We start from the raw sequence: 22,592 nt of genomic DNA, 5'->3' as shown, positions 1-22,592 counted from the left end.
CTATCACTTTCCGACGACCACTCTCTCTAAAAAACATCCTGGCACCTAGCCGTTTACGCACCTCCAGGAAAACCAAATCGGATCTATCATTTTTTCCAAAAGTTTTAGGCAGTTATAAATGTGGTCACAAACTTTGTAAGTGCTGCGAAACCATTCACCACAGAAGATCCACCTTCCAATCCAATACAACTGGAGAGATGTTTGAAATCAAAAGTTTCCTTAACTGTAGCTCTAACTTCGTGATCTACTTGATTGAATGCACTTGTAAATTACAGTACATTGGCCGCACCATTCAACCACTAAGAGAACGCTTGAATAAACATCGGAGTAACATCACTAACGGCTTTCTCCTTCATAGTATATCGAGACACGCGGCCTTATACCATAAACAGAACTATAGGGAGTTCAGCATAACACCAATTGAACATGTGAGTCCCTCCACCCCCCAGCGTTTTGAACACTTAAAGAAACGCGAAATGTACTGGATCTATAAACTTCAGTGTCTCATGCCGGCCGGCCTCAACGAGTCTTTAGAAAATATCTTTTAAATAATAAACACACTTTCACTATACCCCCAGCCTTCCCACTTTTATTCTCTCAGTTATATCTCTCTCGCATCACAATTTATGGCCTCATTTTACAATATTATATAACATTTGTTATTTTGGGTATTATTTTGTGTGCTAATTGCTTATATATTATTCAATTGTTTTATCGCTGTGTGTAATTGTCATTTTTTTATTATTACTTTTAATTTTATTCAATTTTTATCTATTTGTATCTCGTGTTAGTAAATTATCCAAAAGATAATGTCTAAATCATCATATAGTGCAACCGTGCTTTCCTCTTATGTATTCTTCTCAATGGTATTATTGATGTTCCTTTATTTATTTATTCATTATTAATAATTCTCTTCACTTATGTACCCTTTTATGTATCCCCTCTGTACCTTAGTTCCTTACTTATTACCCATTATTGGAACACTCAGATGCATCCCTTGATCTATCCCCTTACCGATACTTACCCTTAAGTACCTCACCCTACTACTTCAAGTCATTATCTCACTCTAACATCGATGGTGGCCAGTGTCTTTTACCTCCCGGCCTGCCATTCACTTATATGTGCATTGCCGATGCTCCCACTACTTCTCATTGATGCGCCGCAGTGTCGATCCTAGTGCGCGTGCGCCACAATCTACTGCCACCGCTCCACACACAGGCGCTATTGCGCATGCGCCGGTTCCCTCTGCCCGCCGCTCTACACGCAGGCGCCGGCGTTCTCAGCCTTATATCAGGCTCACTCCCCGCGCGCCAGCTTTAAGCAGCTGACCGCCTGAGCTCTCTCTCAGCGCTATTATGTAAGTATCACTGGCTCTATTCCTCTCCTCACTACTATCTATGGCTTATGATCTTACCTTCATTTATTTATTTATCTCTTGCCCTCTGTTTCCCCTTTCAGTTTAAGCATCCTCCCAACATCTCCATGTAAGTCTGCAATTTTCTTTTTTGTTTCAATTTGGTATAATCACTATTGCAACACTGTACCTCTGATGCTTTCCAGGTATTCTCCCTCCCCTTTGACCATTCAATTAAATCTAACTAATCCGCTTTATGCATCGACGAATTAATTTATTATGTAACTAGAGTCCTACTTCATCTTCTACCCTTCATTAATTAAGTCATCACTCCTTCCGCATATGTTTCATGTTATTCACGCCATGTATACAATTATACAATTTCACGATAAACGTATTGTATTATACTAAGTATCAACTTTTTTGTAAGATTTTTATGTACCTACATTCTCTATATATATATGTTTTTATCGTACTTTATCTATTCTATTTTATTTATTTATCTATTTTGCTAGTCTTGGCCTGACGAAGGGGTCTCCCCGAAACGCGTTGCCTCTGGATATCACTGCTACCAATAAAATTGTGTTTATCACTATACTTGGAGTTTTCTGTTTGGTTACAAGCGCACTATCCCGGCCCCCTCCATTTTTTTCTAATTTGTAACAATTACTCTACGGTACCTCTGGCTACCGGCTTTGGAGCGCCAAAAAGTTGCTGCAGTAACCTAAGATTTAAATCTCCACACCATCAAGGATCCTTCCCACATATTGATTATTACCGCTTGTACCCAAGTGGTTACCAGGTGAGCAACCAATTTTTCTCACCTCTATCGGTACACTTGTCTCTACGTTATTACGCGAGGCGCCGTCCTCCTCCGCTGTTGTTTTTGTCTCTCTTTCTCTATTCTGCTCCACACAGAAGCAGATGTGGGAGGGGCCTAGCCAGGCACATGCACAGCACTGACAGCGGCAGTTATTGCACAACTCAGTGCTACAGAGCGCTCAGCCTTCAGAGTCTCCTTCCACCTGCTGTGCTCAAATAGTCCCTGCATTACTGATCCAATAGAAGTCCAATAGAAATGTGTCATATGCCCCATATTAAAAGTGCACCAAAAAAAGTTGGTGCAGTCTGTCAAAGCAGTGCAGGGGGCACCAGATTCATGAAGAACGTGCACCAGAAATCCTGAATCTGGCGCCCCCTGCACACTACACAGGACACTGCACATAGTGCACATGTACTATGTATTCTCACAGCATCATGGTCGGTCAGGCTGACATGCATGGCGGAAGTCTAGGTGGGTGCAGGGGAGGCAAACCCCACGTGTATTGTCACTCCAAAGTGACACTTACCCCTGAGGAAGTCACTTTGTAGTGAGGATACGCATGGAGTTTGCCGTCCCTGCATTTTTCCAGACCTCCGACATATTTACACTTTACTGTCCCCCTGACCGACCATGATGCTGTGAGAATACATTGTTTTGCTATACTTGTATACATTGATTGTACAAAATTAGGTGCAATAACATGGACCTTTTCAGTTGTTTTTATGACTTTTACTAATAAACTTTTGTATTTTTTTATCTTACTTTAGGGCCGTTCATTGCATCTCTTTCTGTGCATTTTGTAAGGAATTGCAACTAAATAACTAGATCGATAGTTATGAGATAGATAGATGGATATGTGATAGATACATATGAGATGGATGGATGGATAGATGACAGGTGAGGTGGAGGGAGGAGAGGGCTGCTACATTGCTATGATCCATGTTAGGGGAGGACTCCTCTGTGCAGCAGATAGCCATGTCTGGCTGGCTGCAGTTACCTTGTATCTGCTGCTGTAGGCTCCTGTGGAGCTGGTAAGCATAGGACATCACAGCACAATCTCTGCCCCTCCTCCTCTCTCACCTCCTATTGGCTGCAGTGTGTCAGCTGATCTCTCAGTGTGGAGAGGAGCTGTGAGCCAGTGGAGTGATCTGTATAGCAGAGCAGCTGCTGACTCCTTGTGCGCAGACTCGGCCAGATCAGGTGTTGCTCAGGACGGGACACAGCTACCAGCAGGGGGCGCCAGCAACCAGGACAAAAGGAGTTATCTCAGTAAGGCTGCATATTTTGTAATAAGTGTAAATGGTGAAAGTACTTGTCACAATGCATTGGACCCAATTACAGCCATTTGCTATGGTGACACAATCCCTTTAATGAATCCAAAGTTATAAGATAAGTAATCTGTACCTTAACCAAAAGGAGCTTTGGTCATAAACTTTTTTATCGTAAGTCTCCACTCCGAAGTTATAGCAAAGTAAAGAAAGGAATACAGCCTGTAAACAAAAGTAGTTGTCTTTGTGAAAAGTCAGTACAGTTATTCAATAAAATATGATTTTACAAAGGAGGCCTAATCGAACAAGTATAGTAGTGAGTTAAACAATCTAGCATTTTATCTGACTGAGCATAACAAAGAAACCCTAATTATCATTTTAGATTTACAAACGAAGATCATATACTTCTGCAATATGGAATAGTCTAATCAAATCTAATGCATAGCACCAAGCAATGTCAAGCCCACCAGCGGGTCCCAAAACCTATTGACTCCAACTATATCTGTGTCCTCGGAAGAGAGATAGGATTTGAATACAGTCATGGCCATAAGTTTTGAGAATGACACAAATGTTAATTTTTACAAAATCTACTGCATCAGGTTTTATAATGGCAATTTGCACATACTCCAGAATGTTATAAAGAGTGATCAGCTTAACATCAATTAATTGCAAAGTCAGTTAAGGCCTGCCTTAAAAGGAGCAGCTAACATCGTTTCAGTGATTACTCCAGTAACACAGGTATGGGTGTTGATGAGGACAGGGCTGGATATCAATCTGTCATGATCAAGTAAGAATCACACCACTGGACACTTTAAAAGGAGGCTGGTGCTTGGCATCATTGTTTCTCTTCTGTTAACCATGGTTATCTCTAAAGAAACACGTGCAGTCATCATTGCACTGCACAAAACTGGCCTAACAGGGAAGAGTATCGCAGCTAGAAAGATTGCACCTTAGTCAACAATCTATTGAAGCTTCAAGGAATTCAAGGAGAGACGTTCCATTGTTGCCAAATAGGCTCCAGGGCGCCCAAGAAGGACCAGCAGTGCCAGGACTGTCTCTTAAAAGTGTTTCAGCTTTGGGATTGGGCTACCAGCAGTGCAGAGCTTGCTCAGCAATGGCAGCAGGCAGGAGTGAGTACATCTGCACGCACTGTGAGACTGCGGAGACTCTTGGAGCAAGGCCTAGTGTCAAGGAGAGCAGCAAAGAAGCCAGTTCTCTCCAGAAAAAAACATAGGGACAGACTGATATTCTGCAAAAGGTACAGGGAGTGGACTGCTGAGAACTGGGGTAAATTCATTTTCTCTGTAAATCCCCTTTCCGATTGTTTGGAACATCTGGAAAACAGCTTGTTCGGAGAAGACAAGGTGAGCGATACCACCAGTCTTGTCTCATGCCACCTGTAAAGCATCCTGCAACCATTCATGTGTGGGGTTGCTTCTCAGCCAAGGGAATTGGCTCTCTCACAGTCTTGCCTAGAAACACATCCATGAATAAAGAATGGTACCAGAATGTCCTCCAAGAGCAACTTCTCCCAACCATCCAAGAGCAGTTTGGTGATCAACAATGCCTTTTCCAGCATGATGGAGCACCTTGCCATAAAGCAAAGGTGATATCTAAATGGCTCAGGGAACAAAACAGAGATTTTGGGTCCATGGCCTGGAAACTCCCCAGATCTTAATCCCATTGAGAACTTGTGGTCAATCATCAAAAGACAGGTGGACATTGGACAAACAAAAACCAACAAATTGTGACAAAATGCAAGTATTGATTGTGCAAGAATGGACGGCTATCAGTCAGGTTTTGGTCCAGAAGTTGATTGAGAGCTGCCAGGGAGGATTGCAGAGGTCCTGAAGAAGAAGGGTCAACACTGCAAATATTGACTTACTGCACTAACTCATTCTAACTCTCAATAAAAGCTTTTGTTACTCATAATATGATTGCACTTGTATTTCTGTATGTGATAAAAACATCTGACAAACACACATAAAAACCAGAGGGAAACAGATCATGTGAAAATATAATATTTGTGTCATTCTCCAAACGTATGGCCATGACTGTACAATGATGATGCAGAGAACCCTCAACTCACTACATCATCACTGTGCCTCTGATTACGTAGTAGAGGCCGGCAGGCTCGATGTGATTACAGATCATAGCAGCAGCATTGAAGAGGATGTTGGGGGGGAAAGGGAAGAGGTGGGGAATCTTAAGTTAATTTTAATAATACATTGTGTAGTCACAATAAGAAGGGGGATCTGATATTGGGCCATTATGGGGTCAGAAAATAAGCAGGAGGTGATAGGGCCACAATATGAGTGTGAAGCACAGATTGCTTCTAACAAGAGGTCCTGCCTAATGTTGGACCTTAAAGAAGACTTGTCATCAGAATTTTTCCCTCCCTCCAGTAATTCCTGCTGGAAAAGGGTTAAAAGTACTCACCCTATTTCCCTTAATTTTCTGCCACTGAAGTACAGGCAGTCCCCGGGTTACATACAAGATAGGGTCTGTAGGTTTGTTCTTAAGTTGAATTTGTATGTAAGTCAGAACTGTATATTTTATCATTGTAATCCCAGCCAGAACTTTTTTGGTCTCTGTGACAATTGGATTTTAAAAATGTTGGGTTGGCATAAGAATCAATATTAACACTAAAGCTTCATTACAGACACCTGTGATAACTGTTACAGCTGTTTATTGTAGCCTAGGACTAAAGTACAATAAATTATCAATATCCAGAGGTCCGTTTGTAACTAGGGGTCGTATGTAAGTCGAGTGTTCTTAAGTAGGGGACCGCCTGTACAGCAAATTAATTACAGCCATTTTTCTGATATGCAAATGATTATACATATCAATTTCTGAATAGAAAAGTCATGTTTTCTCCAGGCTGCCAGTGAACCCTGCCTCCTTTTTTGATTGATAGCTCAGTGTCTCTTTAAATGTCAACCTGAGCAGACAGAAAGTCCTCTTCCTGCCGTTACCATAATGCTGTCCCTTTCACTGCATGGTGAATTTAGCAATAAGCATTGTGTGGGAAACTGCAGATCTTCTTATCATTTCATGCAGACCCGCAATGGGCAGGACCGGTTTGCAGTGATTGAATTGCATTTGTTGCTACTGTTAAAGATATCACACTGGACTCAGACGTCCTCTTACATACTGTCAGACATTTTAAAGACTCAGCATTCATTTCATATAACTTTGTGTAGTGATAACTAAGTTTGGGTGGGGTTCGCCACCAAGCACACAAAGACTTAGTGCTCACTAGCACCACCTAGTGGAAGGTATCCAGGTGAACATCTGGACATTTGGTTTATGTGAAGACAGCCAATGGTTCTACATTCCTTTGTGTGCTTACTTCCAACAGTGTTACATTTCCAGGGTGAGAACACCCAATTATAGTTGCTGCTTTCCTAATTACACGCCTTATGTAAAGTGCCTTATGGTTTTCTATAAATGTGTCAGTCCCACAATAAAGTAACAGTCTTGAGGTAATTCTTCAGAAAAGAACAATGTGTCTTTCCTGGTTTACTCCATTCCAAGCTGGACACAGACTCATTTAATTTGAAAGTCACCTTTACAATGATTAGGGGTTTGAGCCCCAGATAAACATCTATAAGAATTGGCGTCCCTGGGTGGGCATACTTTTATTGACATCTGACCATCGAGGTGACCTCCGCAAGAGTCCAGGCGGCCAGTGACCAGAACTGACAATGAGCGCTCGTCGGGGTAAGTCTACCTTGACTGTAGTTCTGTTTCACTGGCTGAAAGGGACTGGGTAAGGTCATCTCCTTGTGTGATATTATGTACTTTGCCTTATATGTCCATATATAATAGTATGTTCACTTTAATTGTGGCAAGGATCTCTTGTAAGGTGACTGACAGAGACTGGACGTGACTATGTATGTTGTAGAAAAAGGTCTGCAGTGCCCTCTTGTGAATTGTTGATGTAGTTCAGAAAGTTTGTGATGGTGTTGAGATTTTTGTTCATGTAAGCGCAGATAGAATCTGGAAGTGTGCAGAGACAAATTCTGGCCAAATTTACGTATCTTTCCTTCGGGATTGGGATCAGCCCCGTGATGCATTAAGGACAGTAGAGACAAGAGGGACACTGATGGGAATTTTACAGTTGAGCGTTACATCCTTGATTTCTGAAACATTGTGTGAAGGTCTCTAATTTGTAGTTACTGATAGGTAGCGGGGTAGTCTGGAGCTGTATGTACGGAGGATATCTATAGCCCTTGAACAAAATCAGGTATTCCACAGATTCCACAAAATGGGTAGTGAGCAAAGTAAGACTGTAGCTGGACACTGCAGACCTAAAAAGTCAACTGACAAAGTGTAACACAGGAAAGGTAAAGAGTGGGTAAAAGGAAGTTATGAGGTATTGAAGTTTTTGGGTATGTTAGATGATCCCCTGAGTGTGCAAAGGTGGGAGACAGCACTTGATGAAAATGGTGGCTGGCTCAAAGACAAAAAGTGGCACACCCAGGCAGAAGGTTGGCTTGATGTAAGTAGAGAGTTAATGACAAAGGAAAGTGGATGGGGTTGATTACTGGAGACTTAGACCAGTGACTACGGACGGACCAGGACAGAGGGACAGGAATCCTAGAGAGTGCTCATTAAAAAAAAAAAAGAAAAGAAAAATCTTTTGGAATGCAGACCAGCACCCTCTTAGACTCCAACCCCGTATCTGGGGGTTAGAGATACCATTTTTCAGTGGCGGACATCTTAAGACAGTATATTTCCTTCAAGTCCCTGAAAGTTAATTGCCTATGATTCTACACTGTAGGCAGCCATAATGGCTGGTTGTAGGATAGCAGCTTCACCCTTAAGGCATCCTGGCGGATGTTTGAGATAAAATGCCGGCAGGTGAATATTTTCACCAATTTCAAACATTTGCTAAGGGTCTTGAGTGTGCAATGCTGTTTGTTTATTTTATTTTTATTTGATCTTGACAATTGCAGAAAAATTACTAGAAAAAGTGTTGCAATGTCTCTGGTACCTGCTTTCTGGAGTTGAAAGAGTTAATCAGGGTCAGATCTGTGGGCAGCTGTGCAGCTGGGCTTTGCTTTGCCTTATCTGTGTCTGTGAGAAGTGGCCTTGAAGCACACAGAAAGCATCTGTGTTGAGTGGGGGAGACAGAGCTAACAGCCTAAAAGACTTAAAGGAATTTGCTTGTGATAAGAATACAAAAAGACAGTATGATGTGACGTCCTCCTGTGTACCCCACGAACAGACTAAGCAAGAACAAGCCCCTAACTGTATTACAGAGCCTATGACTGACTTTTGTTCCTTTTTGATTAAAAACCAACACAAGTGTACCTGACTTCTGTTTGAGACTTGGAGTCTGGCCAGAACTTTATAGAGAGCACAGAACACTGAACTAGAGATGGTTGAGAGAATCCTATATGTCTAGATGAGATAAAGCGGAGACCGGTGTTAGCAAACTAGAGACGTCTCTGGCAGACTTGTGATAGAAAGCCAGGAAGAACAGAGTCCAGTTTCACAGACCACGCCAAAGTGAGACTGAGAGAAAGCTGGGTTCCGCCGACACCCCGACCCAAGTGGGCGTTACGGGGAGGAGACATTACTGAAGTGACTTCCCACACTCTAGGAAACGTAGACGGCCCCAACAGCGCGGGACAAGGGGGGCGGTAATGGACAAGGATGTCAGCAAGAACAGTCCCCCTCTTCTGAAAGCCCCCCCCCCCAAATAGAGTTAGTGCCTTTCATTGTAGAACTCTTCCCTGTTGCCAAATGTTTTCCTCTCTGTGCCCCTACATGAGGATTACCAGTATCTATTTGCCTTTACCAGTGTAGTATTCCAGTATATCTGATGCAGATTCCCACAAGGGGGGTAAAACTCCCCCAGCCAGTACTCCATACTACACGGCCCTACAGGGAGTAGACTGGCAGACTAGCCCCTTACTGGATGTTCTCCTTTTCAGTATGTGGATGACCTACTGTTTTTGTTTGCCAGGATGCATTTATTGACCTTATGTGTTTTCTGTTCCAGAAGGGTTGCAAAGTTTCCGGAGACAAGCTCCGGTACTGCCAGGAGAAGGTGGTCTTCCTAGGCCACTGCTTTTCAGCCACAGGCAGACACCTGACAGAGGAAAGAAAGCTGGCAGTCCAGAATGTGCCCCTCCCCCGAGGCCCTAAGCCTCTGCACATGTTTCTAGGACTGGCCGGTTCCTACAGGCCTGGGATAAGGTCTGCCTCGAGCCTGATGTTGCCCCTTGATAATTGAATTGCCTCTTCTCCATTTGCCCTTAGTCAGGAGGCAAATGATGCATTCCATAGCCTTACGGTGGCAAATCCTGTCTGCACCGGCCCTAGGCACATCCCACTGGATAAAACTTTTGTTTTATTTTGCACTGAGTATCTAGGCCAAAGATGTCGAGTCCAGGAACGTGGTGGCCTCCACAGTGGCCCACTATTAGGCCCGGTTAGACTCAGTCGTGAGGGGAGCCCCACATGTGTCAGTAGCTGCAGCCATCAATCTGCTCAGCAAGGCCAGTGAGTTGATCCTAGACCCTAGATCACTCAATTACAGTGCAAACGCCACATACCTTGCACAGTGTCCTCACCCAAGTACAGCCCAAGCATCTGAGCAAAGGCCAGACAGCTCAGACTCCAGTGTGCACTCCTGATGCCCCAGGACACTCTGACAAGGTGCACAGCTCTGTCACCAGTTTTCCAGGATTCAGAGAGGGGGGAGTGAAGGGTGATTAATGCAGATGTTGAGTTTTTTCTCATAGGTGGCTCCAGGTCTGTAGGAGAAGACAGACGGTTCTACACTGGATATGCAGTGGTCAGTGGCGCACATGAGGTAGTACAAGCAGAACCACTCCCTCCACACAGGTCAGCGCAGGAGGTGAAGTGACAGCACTCAGGGAAGTGCTACAGCTGGTGGAAGGTAAAAGGGCAAACATCTATACTCAAGGTATAGTTCTGGGGTCTAAACACGACTATGAACCCATATGGAAGGCTAGAGATTTCCTCACCTCTGCAGGGACCCCCTTTAAGCATGGCACGCTGGTTAAAGAGGTCATGGATGCTCTCTTACTTCCACAAGAGGTGGGGATAGTAAAAGTAAAAGCACACACAATTTGGTAACTCCACAAGCCAAGGGCAAGTATGTGGCTGACGGGATGGCGAAGGCAGCTGCACAGATGGAACCCAGAGACTGTCCTGAAGTCTCAGCGGTGAGTTCTGAGCTAAAAGTTTGATCCACAGGTGTTCCAGTCCCTGGTGACCCGAGAGTCATCAGAAGTGAAGGGAGTGTGGAGGAAAGCTGGAGCCCAGATGCCGATGGGACCTGGATGCTGGGAGAGAGGGTGTGCCTGCCCAGAGCCCTGCACCCGACAGTAAGTCAAGTAGTCAACGGACACACACATCCAAAATGGCCATGCTAGTGCTCATAAACCATAAGTGGTTTGCCCCGGGCATTACTACCCCTGTCACTAGACTAGTGAAAGCCTGTATTGTCTGTGCCCGCCACAACCCGGGTAAGGTGGTAAAGACCCCACAGAAGGTGACACCCAAGCCGCTGTATCCCTTCCAAAGACTGCAGATGGATTTTATCCAGCTACCAAAAGTGGCACGTAGGAGTACGTGCCTGTGTGCATTGATCTCTTTCCAGGGTGGCCAGAAGCTTCTCTCATGACCAAGGCTACTGCCAGAGCCGCAGCCAAGAAGGTGGTGAGTGAGATTTTTCTGCAGGTTTGAACTTCCGGAGACCCTAGAGTCCAGTCGCAGAACCCACTTCACTGGACAGGTAAAGACCTAAAGACTTGTCCCTCCTGGGTGTAGAAGAGGCCCTGCACACCCCTTCCCGAATTAGTTGTGGGTTTGAGAGAATAAATGGCACTCTTAAGTTGGAGATCCAGAAGGCCATGGAAGTAATAGGGAAACCATGGCGTGAGTGCTTTCTTGCTGCCCACCGTACAGTTAGGAACACCCCCAACAGAAAGATGGGATTGTCCCCCTTTGAAGTATTTTTTGGCTATGCACCCAGACTAGGCCCCTACTTCCCACAGACCCTATAGCTGATGGCAGGAAACCAGGTGGAACATGCCACACAGTTGAGCCAGGCCTTGGAAAAGGTCCGCAAAAGTGTTTCTGATTCCTTTTTTTCAGATCCAGACAGAGACCTCAGGACGCATAACCTGAAGCCAGGAGACTACATTGTGGTAAAGAGACCAGAGAGGGAGTCTGGAGCTTCACTACAACGGTCCTTTCCAAGTCCTGCTGACCAGTGCCACGTCTGTGAAGCTAGAGGGAAGCCAGCATGCTTCCACGCTTTCTATTGCAAACTTACTGATTCTTCTTGCTAGCTGGTCTCTTCTGACTGACTGTATGCTCAGGGACACCCCAACCATGACTATCACTTTAACTATAGGGCTGATTGTATTCTCAGGGACACCCCAACCATGACTATCACTGTAACTATAGGGCTGACCAGGATGCCCCCAGGGAAGGAGACTTTACCTACGGTTGGTGCAGGACAATGACCTTCTATAACATTGACAGCACAGGTAACCCTGTATTAGCAGTGTCTGATGTGTACAGGATTTGTGGGGATAGGAGAGTCAGGTCAGGCCTAGAGGCTGGGAAGGTGAGTGTACTGTGATAACACTTGTGCAATCCTTCCTCGTGATTCCCAGGGATAAGTTTGATCGGACACATAAAGTAAAGGTAGAGAATCCCAAAGGATTCTGGAGGTCTGAGAGGAGCACCTATATGACAACGTTTATATAGATACAGTGGGAGCACCAAGGGGGGGGGGGGTCCCAGATGAGTACAAGGCCCACAATCAGATATGGGCAAGTCTAGAGTCCATTATTCCCCAGAGAGCTATGAGTAAAGATGTTGGTTGGCTTAACTAGTTTTATTGTAATCAACAGAGATTTATGAATTATATCCGAGATGCTTCCCAGAACCGCATGGCTCTGGACATGATCCTTGCTGAGAAGGGAGGAGTCTGTAAGATGGTGGGAGTGGATTGTTGCATGTACATCCCGGATGACATCGCCCCCTATGGATCCATTACCCATGCACTTGAAGAGATTGAAGGACTGTCCAGGGAACTCAAGAGAAACTCTGGGGTGGACACTTTGTCCTTCACTTTGTGGTTGGGGGATTGGAAGGGTTTCCTGTAAGTGGGGGTTATATTGGGGATTGTGATTTTGCTCTCGTCACTTATTACGTGTTGTGTGGTCCCCCTCATCAAGTCCACCATGTCCCAGATGGCAAGAACCATGACAGGAGAAGTCCCGGTGTGGAGGATACCGTCTTGTTGAAGAACCAGCCTGTTAATAAACCCATAAACTATGGAAACACAATGATGTAATTTGAGTATGCAGGCCTGTAACCCCCGAGTGACTGGCCTCCAGGGGATCTGGTGAAGAGTTAACAAGTCCAGCAGGTAAGGGTTTAGCCTACAGGCCATGCAAAGCTCAAAAGGAGGGAAATGTTAAAGCTATCACACTGGACTCAGATGCCATCTTACATACTGTCAGACATTTTAAAGACTCAGCATTCATTTCATATAACTTTGTGTAGTGATAACTAAGTTTGGGTGGGGTTCGCCCCTCAGCACACAAAGACTTAGTGCTCACTAGCACCACCTAGTGGAAGGTATCCAGGTGAACATCTGGACATTTGGTTTATGTGAAGACAGCCAATGGTTCTACATTCCTTTGTGTGCTTACATCCAATAGTGTTACATTTCCTGGGTGAGAACACCCAATTATAGTTGCTGCTTTCCTAATTACACGCCTTATGTAAAGTGCCTTATGGTTTTCTATAAATGTGTCAGTCCCACAATAAAGTAACAGTCTCGAGGTAATTCTTCAGAAAAGAACAATGTGTCTTTCCTGGTTTACTCAATTCCAAGCTGGACACAGACTCATTTAATTTGAAAGTCACCTTTACAATGATTAGGGGTTTGAGCCCCAGATAAAAATCTATAAGACTACTTACTGAAGGCAAGTGTATAGGTCTAGCAATATATGCATTTGGAAAGGAGTGACTGCAGATGCGTTTCAAATGCAATTCAAGCACATCTTGCAGACATGGCATTAGGCTGTGTTCATACACTAACTCAGATGTATGAAAGCATGAGCAATATGCCTTAGTGCAGTTTACCTAACTAATGTGCACTTTGTGTCACATTATTTAATAGTGTCACATGCTCTTAATTAATCTGGTCTGTTTTCAGGATGTGCACACAGTTGCACTTTTTTTTCTTGGTGGACTTTGTTTTATGCTGTTGCAACACAACTTTGGTGCATGGCAGTAATAAATGTGGCACAAACTGGGAACGCAGAACAATGTGCCCCTTTAGATGCAGAGTTTTCAAAAGTCTTGGACACAATAGAGCCACTACACTATAGTGGCGCACACACATAATAAATAATGTGCAAAGACACCTTTTCATGAAAATTTTGACAGAAAACTGGTGCAGGCACAATAATATATCTGGGACAACTTCCGCCCACCTGGCACGCCTACTATTCCCCTGTCCTAATGCCTGATGGTTATAATCTCAGAAAACAGCTTTAAATAGCAATTTATCATAGTAGTGAGTTCCTTTCAGGAAGAACATATATGTCACCGTTATGTCATCCTGGCATGATCAGCTGACCATTTTAGAACCTCACTCACCTCTTCTGGTTGTCTTTGTAACATATCCTTGCATCTTTGAATCAAATGCGAGGCCAATTCAAAATTGCCTTGAAACACTGCCTGTGGAAATATACACAGAATTACAACAAAAATATAATCAACGGCATGCTCTGTTTATGCAGGTCCTGTTTTGCAAATCTTTGGAAAAGATTAAGATATCGAAGCTGTTTATATGTTGTTTTCTTTTCATGACCCGAGACTTTAACTCGATAGTTTTATTAACCCCTACGGGACTCAGCCTCTTTTGGCCTTTAGGACGCTGTCCCATTTTTCAAATCTGCCCTGTGTCACTATAAGTGGTTATAGCTTTGGAACGCTATGAGATATCCAGGGGATTTTGAGATTGTTTTCTCGAGACACATTGTACTTCAAATTAGTTTAAAAAAATCGGATGATATCTTTTGTGTTTAGTTATGAAAAAAAACTAAATTTGGCAAAAATTTGGAAAAAATCTTTATTTTCAAAGTTCTAAATTCTCTACTTTTGATGCAGATAGTCATAGCTCCCAAATAAATTCATAACTTACATTTCTCAAATGTCTGCTTTATGTTGGAAGGTTTTTTAAGATTCCACATATTTTACTAGAATGTTTTGAGGCTCAGAATTTAGGTGCCATTTTTCAAATTTTTGGGAAAATCACCAAAACTAATATTTAGATGGACCTGCTCAACTTTTAACTGACTGTGAGAGGCCTAAATAATAGCTAGAATTGTGAATGACCCCATTATGGAAACTACACACCTCAACATATGAAAAACCACTTTTAAGGAGTTTGTTAACCCTTTAGGTGTTTTATAGGGGTTAAAACAAAATGGAGGTGCGGTCTACAAATTGTAATCTTTTTGACAATACATTCATTTTGGGTGGAAAATTAAACATTTGTAATGGTTTAAATGAAAAAAGGCTCCACAAAGTGTGATACCCAATTTCTCCCGAGTACACTGAAGCCCCATATGTGGTGGTAACCTGCTGTATGGGCGCACGGCCGGGCAAAGAAGGAAAGGAGGCGCCATCCAGATCAGATTTGCTAGGTCACATTGTAAAAGCTATAATTTTTTTTGTTTTTTCTTGTGGACTGATAGGGGCTTATTTTTTGCCACATGAGATGCACTTTTCTGGTACATAATTTTTGGGCATCTATAGCTAATTGGTGAGATTTCATTAACTCTTTGTTGGTGGAGGAAATGAAAACCATCAATTTTTAGGAACTTTTTTTGTGTGTTTTTTTTGGGCCGTTTACCATACCGTAACAATAGTATATTATTCAAAAAAAAATGTTCCCATTTTACTGAATAAAATTGTAATTAGGCAAACATGTAAATTTTAGCATCACCAACTTTCATATGCAGAACTTTTTTATTTTTCGGCTTACAAATCTGGTTAGGGGCTTACTTTTTGCGAGAAGGATTGTTCTTTTCAGTGGTCTTATTTTAGAGTGCTTAACTTTTTTAAATCAATTTTTAGAGCATTGTTGTTTTTTACGGGGTTTATTTTGCAGGTCCAATAACAATTCTGTTTTATTATGCAGATTGTCACGGACGTAGTGATGTCAAATATGTAAGGGGTTTTGTGTATTTTATTCAATTTTACTGAATAAAAACTAATTTGGAGACAATTTTATTCATTTTAGCATCACCATTTTTCATATGCATAACTTTTTTATTTTTTGACTGACAAATCTGGTTAGGGGCTTATGTTTTGCGAGAAGAGTTGTTCTTTTTAGTGGTCTTATTTTAGAGTGCGTAACATTTTTTTAGAACATGTTTTTTAAAGATATTAATTAAAAATTAGCTTTTTTTGGAACTTTTTTTGCGTTTTTCCCCCCTAATTTACCATGCAGGTCCAGTAACGATTCTGTTTTATTAAACAGATTGTTACGGACGCGGCAATACCAAATATGTGGCGGTTTTTGTGTTTTTTATACTTTATTAAGTGTTTTTATGGGAAAGTGTCATTTTAGGGGCTTATATTTTTATGTATTTATTTTTTAGTTATTCTAATGTGTTAACTTTAGCGTTTTTAACTTTTTTTACGTATACATACTTGAACTTGAACCAGCGATGCTGGTTGCTGAGCTACTGAGGCTGCTGTGATTAGGGACAGATAGAAATCGGCAACATGCAGTACTTCTATTGTAGTGATGTTGTTATTATTTCAACTACATATATCCTCAAATGGTACTGCAGGTTTTTTTAAGATGAGGAAAGCAGAAATTAAGTGGCCATGGTGCTGCTGCTAAAGCTAGTCCTACAGGAAGAGGATATGTTCCTCTGATATAATCAGGCACCAGGGAGTGCAGCGTATTCTTGTAGACCCAAATTTCGGTTAATTATATGACAAACTCAACTTCCATGGCATTATGTTTGTCACACTGAACCTCTGTTAAGCAAAGCCATCTTCAAAACAGAAAAGCCGTCTCAGCCAAAAGTCATGGAGCCGTCACTCATGCTGTACGATGACTATCTTAAATGTGGGCTATCCATCTGCCCCAGACAGAGTTGGTCAGAGCTGTAATTCTCAGAAGAGAATTACGATGATGATGAAACTCAACTCTCAACTGCTGTGGCGGAGAAGAAGGGCAGTAGAGAGGGCTCGGTTTTAGAGGAAGTGAGAGGTGATAATGAGGTCTTAGACCTTACACAGGTGGAAGTCATTGATAGTTTGGCAAAAAGGTGGTGGTCAGGAAGTCCCAGGCAGCTGGCAGAACAAGCGAAAGATGCCAAGGAGAAGCAGTCAGCCCATAGAAACATTGTTGCCTGCACCCAGGGACCAGCAAACAAAAGTCCTGTTCATTTTTTCTCGCACAGTGCAGATGACAGAACATATGTCATTTGAATGCTGTGCCACCATAAAGGGTCCATAAAGCCTAACCAAAACCTTAACAATCTGAGCACCTCATATATGACTTTGCACATGAGATGTGCCCTGTGCAATGCCATTAATTACAAGGTGCACCTTACAACTGAGACATGGATAAATAAGCACATTACATCTCCTTAACTGCCCACTGGGTTAATGCAGTGGCGCCTGGTCCCAAGGCGGCTTTGGCACACATTCTGCCCCTACACAATATTGCCGGACATCCTTCATTCAGTTAGCACAGTACCACACCACCAATTTTAGCAAAACCATGGGGAAAGGGCAGCAGGTTGTGTTGATACACACCTGTTTTGGACAAAAGGTTGCACACTGATGGGAACTGTGGACTGGAATCCAACAGCAGACAGACAGGGGGGTTCTACCACTGAACCTCGGGGCCGAAAAAGTGGTGTGCGACAATGGCCAGAACCTTGTTGTAACTTTGGGCCTAGCCAGGTTGACGCACATCCCATGCCATGCACATGTGCTGAACCTGGTGGTGCAAAGATTCCTGGGCAAGACCTGCTGAAGCCGCTGCTTCAAGTGCATGGCATGTGTTCACATTTTCGGCAGTCATAGCCTGCTGCTGCTCGCCTTTGCACTGCAGAACTGGCCTTCTGGAAAGGGAGTGTTTGCAGCAGCAAGCAATTGTTGAAATCTAGCTGCAGAACCTGAATCTGCAGAAGAAAAGAAATACTTCTCCTCTTTTGATATGAATTAGAAGCATATTTAGTAGGTTGTAAAATCAAACTATATGGAATTTATGTCCCTGTGTGGCAGCAGATGAGTGGCATGATCCACAGAATAGATTATTATTTGACAAGAAGAAAACTACAATCTGAGTTTTCCTAGAGCTCTAATGGGATTTAATCAAACTGCCTTTAAAGATAGCTTGGTGAGTCACAATATGTAATGTAAAAACCACTACAGCACAACAGAGGGATCCAAAAGGAGGATAAGAAAGATTGCCTCTCCAACAACAAAGTTGGAAAGCAATGATGACAAAATATGGGGAAGACTCTTGTTCTTTAATTACGAGTCTCTTCTTCAGATGGAACTACAGGCAGGGTCTCTTCTTTCAAATTAATTTTGAATTTTGTTTCTAGGTGCCATGGATCTAAAGATATTCAGGTTCAAAGTGAGAATATAAGGAGCCATTTTTATATATAAAAATCACTCCCAACGACAGTTTAACAGTTAATGTCTCCATTTTCCTAATGCTTAGAAACAAATTCATAGATTCATATAAAAGAGGAGACTCTCTTCTTTCTTAGGAAAAAAGAAGTGAGGTTCTATGTGTCACAGAGCCAAAGATACAGCCCCCTGAATTGTAGCCCCCTCCTCCAGATTCTTAGCCGGCAGCTACAGGGAGAATTTGCTGCACACAGGAGCGGCTGCACCTCACAGATAATGGAAATATTCACTTTATATGTTACTACATTTTGAGAAAGGATAATATCAACTAATATTTATGTTTTTAACCCTTCTCTATGCAAAACTTTATCTCTTTTATCCCTTTTATTTCGTGATCGTTTTTTGTTTTGGGAAAATTGACTGATACGATGAACATTCGATCCTCTTCGCCTAATGTGACTACAAATTAACACCGCAACCAGAACATGTCCATAAAGTTATATGTAACACCAAAAACACACACATGTTCTGGAATAAAGTTTTTATGTCACACCATCCTCCATAATTTACACCTATGTTATGACGTTCTCACTCAAATTCTTATGAAGAGCGGAGGGTACTGTTATTGTGCGGCTAATACAATGGCGCACATCTAAATGTGACTTTTACTATCTCATTAGCTTGGTTTATGGATATATAGTTATTTATTTGGGTTACCATTGGGTAACAACGATAGATCTGTGCGAAGCTCAGCAAAAATAATTTGGTGTCCCCTGTGGATTTAACGTTCCCTGTGCTGCATATTTTGGTGAATATACATATGTGGGGTATGTCTGATCTCCTCACATCTTACTGTTTTAGGAAAGTATATTTTCTTTATATAAGTATTCTGGATTTGTACATATTTTAGAGGAAATTTTGAATGTTAATTGCCAAATGCATCGCCTGGTTGTCTGCTTTCAAAATGATATAGGTTTTATGGCGCCTTTACTTTTTATTCTGTTTTATTGCTATATTTTGCAGGTTGTGACTGTCTTAAAATTTCTAGCTGAAAAGCATTTATGGGAACATATCAATATGGGACATTTGTGAACTGTACACGTGTCCATCTATTACATATTGGAGATGTAAAGGTAAATATTTTCTGTTTGGAACAAATTTTTTGCCATCAAAGTCAAATTTTAAGTATTTTTTATAAAATGTTTCAGTTTCAATTAAAATTGCATGAAGGCTCCTATGACTATAAACTCTTTAATGCAATTTTGAAAATGGGGCAAGTCTTTGCTTTCATAAAATATGTGGTTTGTTGGGTTTACTCTGATTCTTTTTGCTGTAATTTTGATTTTATTTTTAAATGTCAAACCTGTAAAAATTGCTTTGGTCAATAACGCAGCAAAATATCCAGAAATGCTGGAGGGGTGGGGGGGGGATTGAAAGGGCTAATACCGGTTTGTTTAATTCTCGGGTGAAGATTCTTATCATCTGTCTCCTGTCTATATATCTATCTGTCTAGTTATCTATCTCCTATAATCTGACCATTTATATATCTCACTTTTTCTCTGTCTATTTATTAATCAATCTTCTATTTCTCTTCTACTGTATTTATCTCTCATATCCATCTACTGTATATATCATCTACTTTATAGTTTTTTATCTAGAAATCTGTATCATTTTTCATATTTATCTTCTATCACAATAATAATTAATAATTTCTTTATTTATATAGTGCACACAGATTACGCAGCACTGCACAGAGCTTACCAAATCGGTCCCTATCCCCAATGGGCCTCACAGTCTAATCAACCTACCAGTAATTTTTTGGAGTATGGGATGGAACCGGAGGTCCCGGAGGAAACCCACGCCAACACAGAGAGAACATAGAAACTCTTTGCAGATGTTGACCAGCGCTGCGAGGCTGTAGTACTAACCACTGAGCCACCATGCTGCCCATCAATCTCCCTATCATCTATAAAATATCCAATATTACAGTTTGTTTTACCATACTAAAGGGAGCCTCTTGCTGACTGTGACTGGTCATAAAATATTTTTATTTTGGCGCCCCCCTTTTAGTTTTGCCCAGGGCCCCACTTTGTCTAGAACCGGCCCTGAGCACAGTAGTAGTGCAATTGATAGACAGCCATTACATTTATCAACAATGCGAACTTTTATAAGTTAAAAGGCTTAACCCCTAGGCGCACCTGGACGTTATAGTACGTCCCCGGGGCTAGATACTTAGCGCACGGGGACGTTCTATAACGTCCTGCTTCTGGCACCGGCTCACGAACGGAGCCGGTACCAGAAGCAGCGGCTGTCAGCTGTCTAGTACAGCTGACAGCCTGCGCTAACACCCGCGATCGGAGCCGGCTCCGATCGCGGGTGTTAACCCCTTACACGCCGCGGTCAAACATGACCGCGGCGTGTAACGGTGTTAGCGCTGTGGATCGGATCCCCCGTGCCGCTTACCGGGGGATCCGATCCTCTTCCGGGCAGCTCCGAGGACTGGCATGTGCCCCGGAGCTGCCCGGTCTCCATGGCAGCCAGACCCCTTCCGGGTCTGGCTGTAAACTGTCTGAGCATGCGCAAGCTTGCTCAGACAGTTTACACTGCTCTACAATAAAATAGTATTGTAGAGCAGTGTATTGAACTTAAACCAGTGATCAGAGCATCACTGGTTTAAGTTCAAGTATGTATAAGTAAAAATATGCAAAAACACTTAACACTACACATTATAATAAATAAAAAATTAATACATAAAAATATAAGCCCCTAAAATGTCACTTTCCCATAAAAAAACTTAATAAAGTATAAAAAACATAAAAACACAAAAAAAACCCGCATATTTGGTATTGCCGCGTCCGTAACAATCTGCATAATAAAACAGAATCGTTACTGGACCCGCACGGTAAACGCCGGAGGAAAAAAACGCAAAAAACATTCCGAAAAAAGATAATTTTTAATTAATACCCTATAAAAAATGCTCTAAAAAGTGATTTAAAAAATGTTATGCACTCCAAAATAAGCCCACTAAAAAGAACAACTGTTCTCGCAAAAAATAAGCCCCTAACAAGATTTATCTGCCAAAAAATAAAAAAGTTATGCATATAAAAAGATGGTGATGCTAAAATGAATAAGATTTTCTCCAAATTAGTTTTTATTCAGTACAATTGAATAAAATACACAAAACCCCCACATATTTGGTATCCCTGCGTCCGTAACAATCTGCATAATAAAACAGAATCGTTATTAGATCCGCAAAGTGAACCCCGTAAAAAACAACCTAAAAAAACTCTCTCTGCTAAAGATGATTTTTTATTAATGCCCTTTAAAAATGCTCTAAAAAAGTGATTTTAAAAAGTTACGCAATCTAAAATAAGACCACTAAAAAGAGCTATCATTCTTGCAAAAAATAAGCCCTTAAACAGATTTTTGAGGTGAAAAATAAAAAAGTTATGCATATGAAAGACGGTGATGCTAAAATTAACAACAATTTTGCCAAATTACTTTTTATACAGTAAAAATGGGAAAAAATAAAAAAAATATATATAAATGAAGTATTTTCATAAACGTGGCGACCCAAAGAATAAAAATAATATACTATTTTCATGGTATGGTTAACGGCCAAAAAAAAAAACCACATAAAAATTTTCCTAAAAATTGATGATTTTCATTTCCTCCACCAACAAAGAGTTAATTAAATCTCACCAATTAGCTATAGATGCCCCAAAATTATGTATTAGAAAAGTGCATCTCATGTGGCAAAAGAAATAAGCCCCTATAGGTGCACAATAAAAAAAAGAAAAAAATTATAGCCTGTACAATGTGACATAGCAAATCTGATCTGGATGGCGCCTCCTTCCCTTCTATGCCCGGCCGTGCGCCCATACAGCAGGTTACCACCACATGTAGGGTATCGGTGTACTCGGGAGAAATTGCGTATCAAACTTTGTGGAGCCTTTTTTCATTTTATCCATTAGAAATGTAAAATTTTCCACCCAAAATGAGTGTATTGTGAAAAAATATTACAATTTGCAGACTCCACCTCCATTTTGTTTTAACCCCTATAAAACACGTAAAGGGTTAACAAACTTCTTAAAAGTGGTTTTTCATACGTTGAGGTGTGTAGTTTCCACAATGGGGTAATTTACGAGTCTCGCTATTATTTAGGCCTCTCAGTGTCAATTAGAAGTTGAGCAGGTCCATCTAAATACAGGTTTTGGCGATTTTACAAAAAATGTGAAAAATGGCACCCAAATTCTGAGCCTCATAACATTCTAGTAAAATATGTGGAATCTTAAAAAACCATGCCAACATAAAGCAGACATTTGGGAAATGTAAGTTATGAATTTATTTGGGTGCTATGACTTTCTGAATCAAAAGTAGAGAATTTAGAACGTTGAAAATAAAGAATTTTTCAAAATTTTTGCCAAATTTTGTTTTTTTTCATAACTAAACGCAAAAGATTTCA

General features: G+C 41.6%; 1 protein-coding gene across 10 annotated transcripts in view; it reads right to left on the bottom strand.

The window, feature by feature from the left end:
- TEX11 (testis expressed 11) overlaps positions 1-22,592 on the bottom strand; it is a 285,428-nt gene that overhangs the window by 196,421 nt on the left and 66,415 nt on the right. For 8 of the 10 annotated variants that reach the window (XM_072125893.1, XM_072125894.1, XM_072125897.1 and 5 more), the window contains 2 exons: positions 14,114-14,194; positions 3,582-3,667 (listed from right to left, as the gene is read on the bottom strand). In XM_072125893.1, the coding sequence (XP_071981994.1) occupies positions 3,582-3,667; positions 14,114-14,194 (167 nt within the window). The remainder of the gene's footprint in view (positions 1-3,581; positions 3,668-14,113; positions 14,195-22,592) is intronic. The other 2 variants (XM_072125892.1, XM_072125896.1) reach the window with 1 other exon arrangement.

Source organism: Engystomops pustulosus, chromosome 9 (assembly GCF_040894005.1).
Source record: "Engystomops pustulosus chromosome 9, aEngPut4.maternal, whole genome shotgun sequence".
Classification (NCBI taxonomy): Eukaryota; Metazoa; Chordata; class Amphibia; order Anura; family Leptodactylidae; genus Engystomops; species Engystomops pustulosus.
The sequence above is the reverse complement of the archived record's forward strand: the minus strand, read 5'-3'. Positions and strand labels throughout refer to the sequence as shown.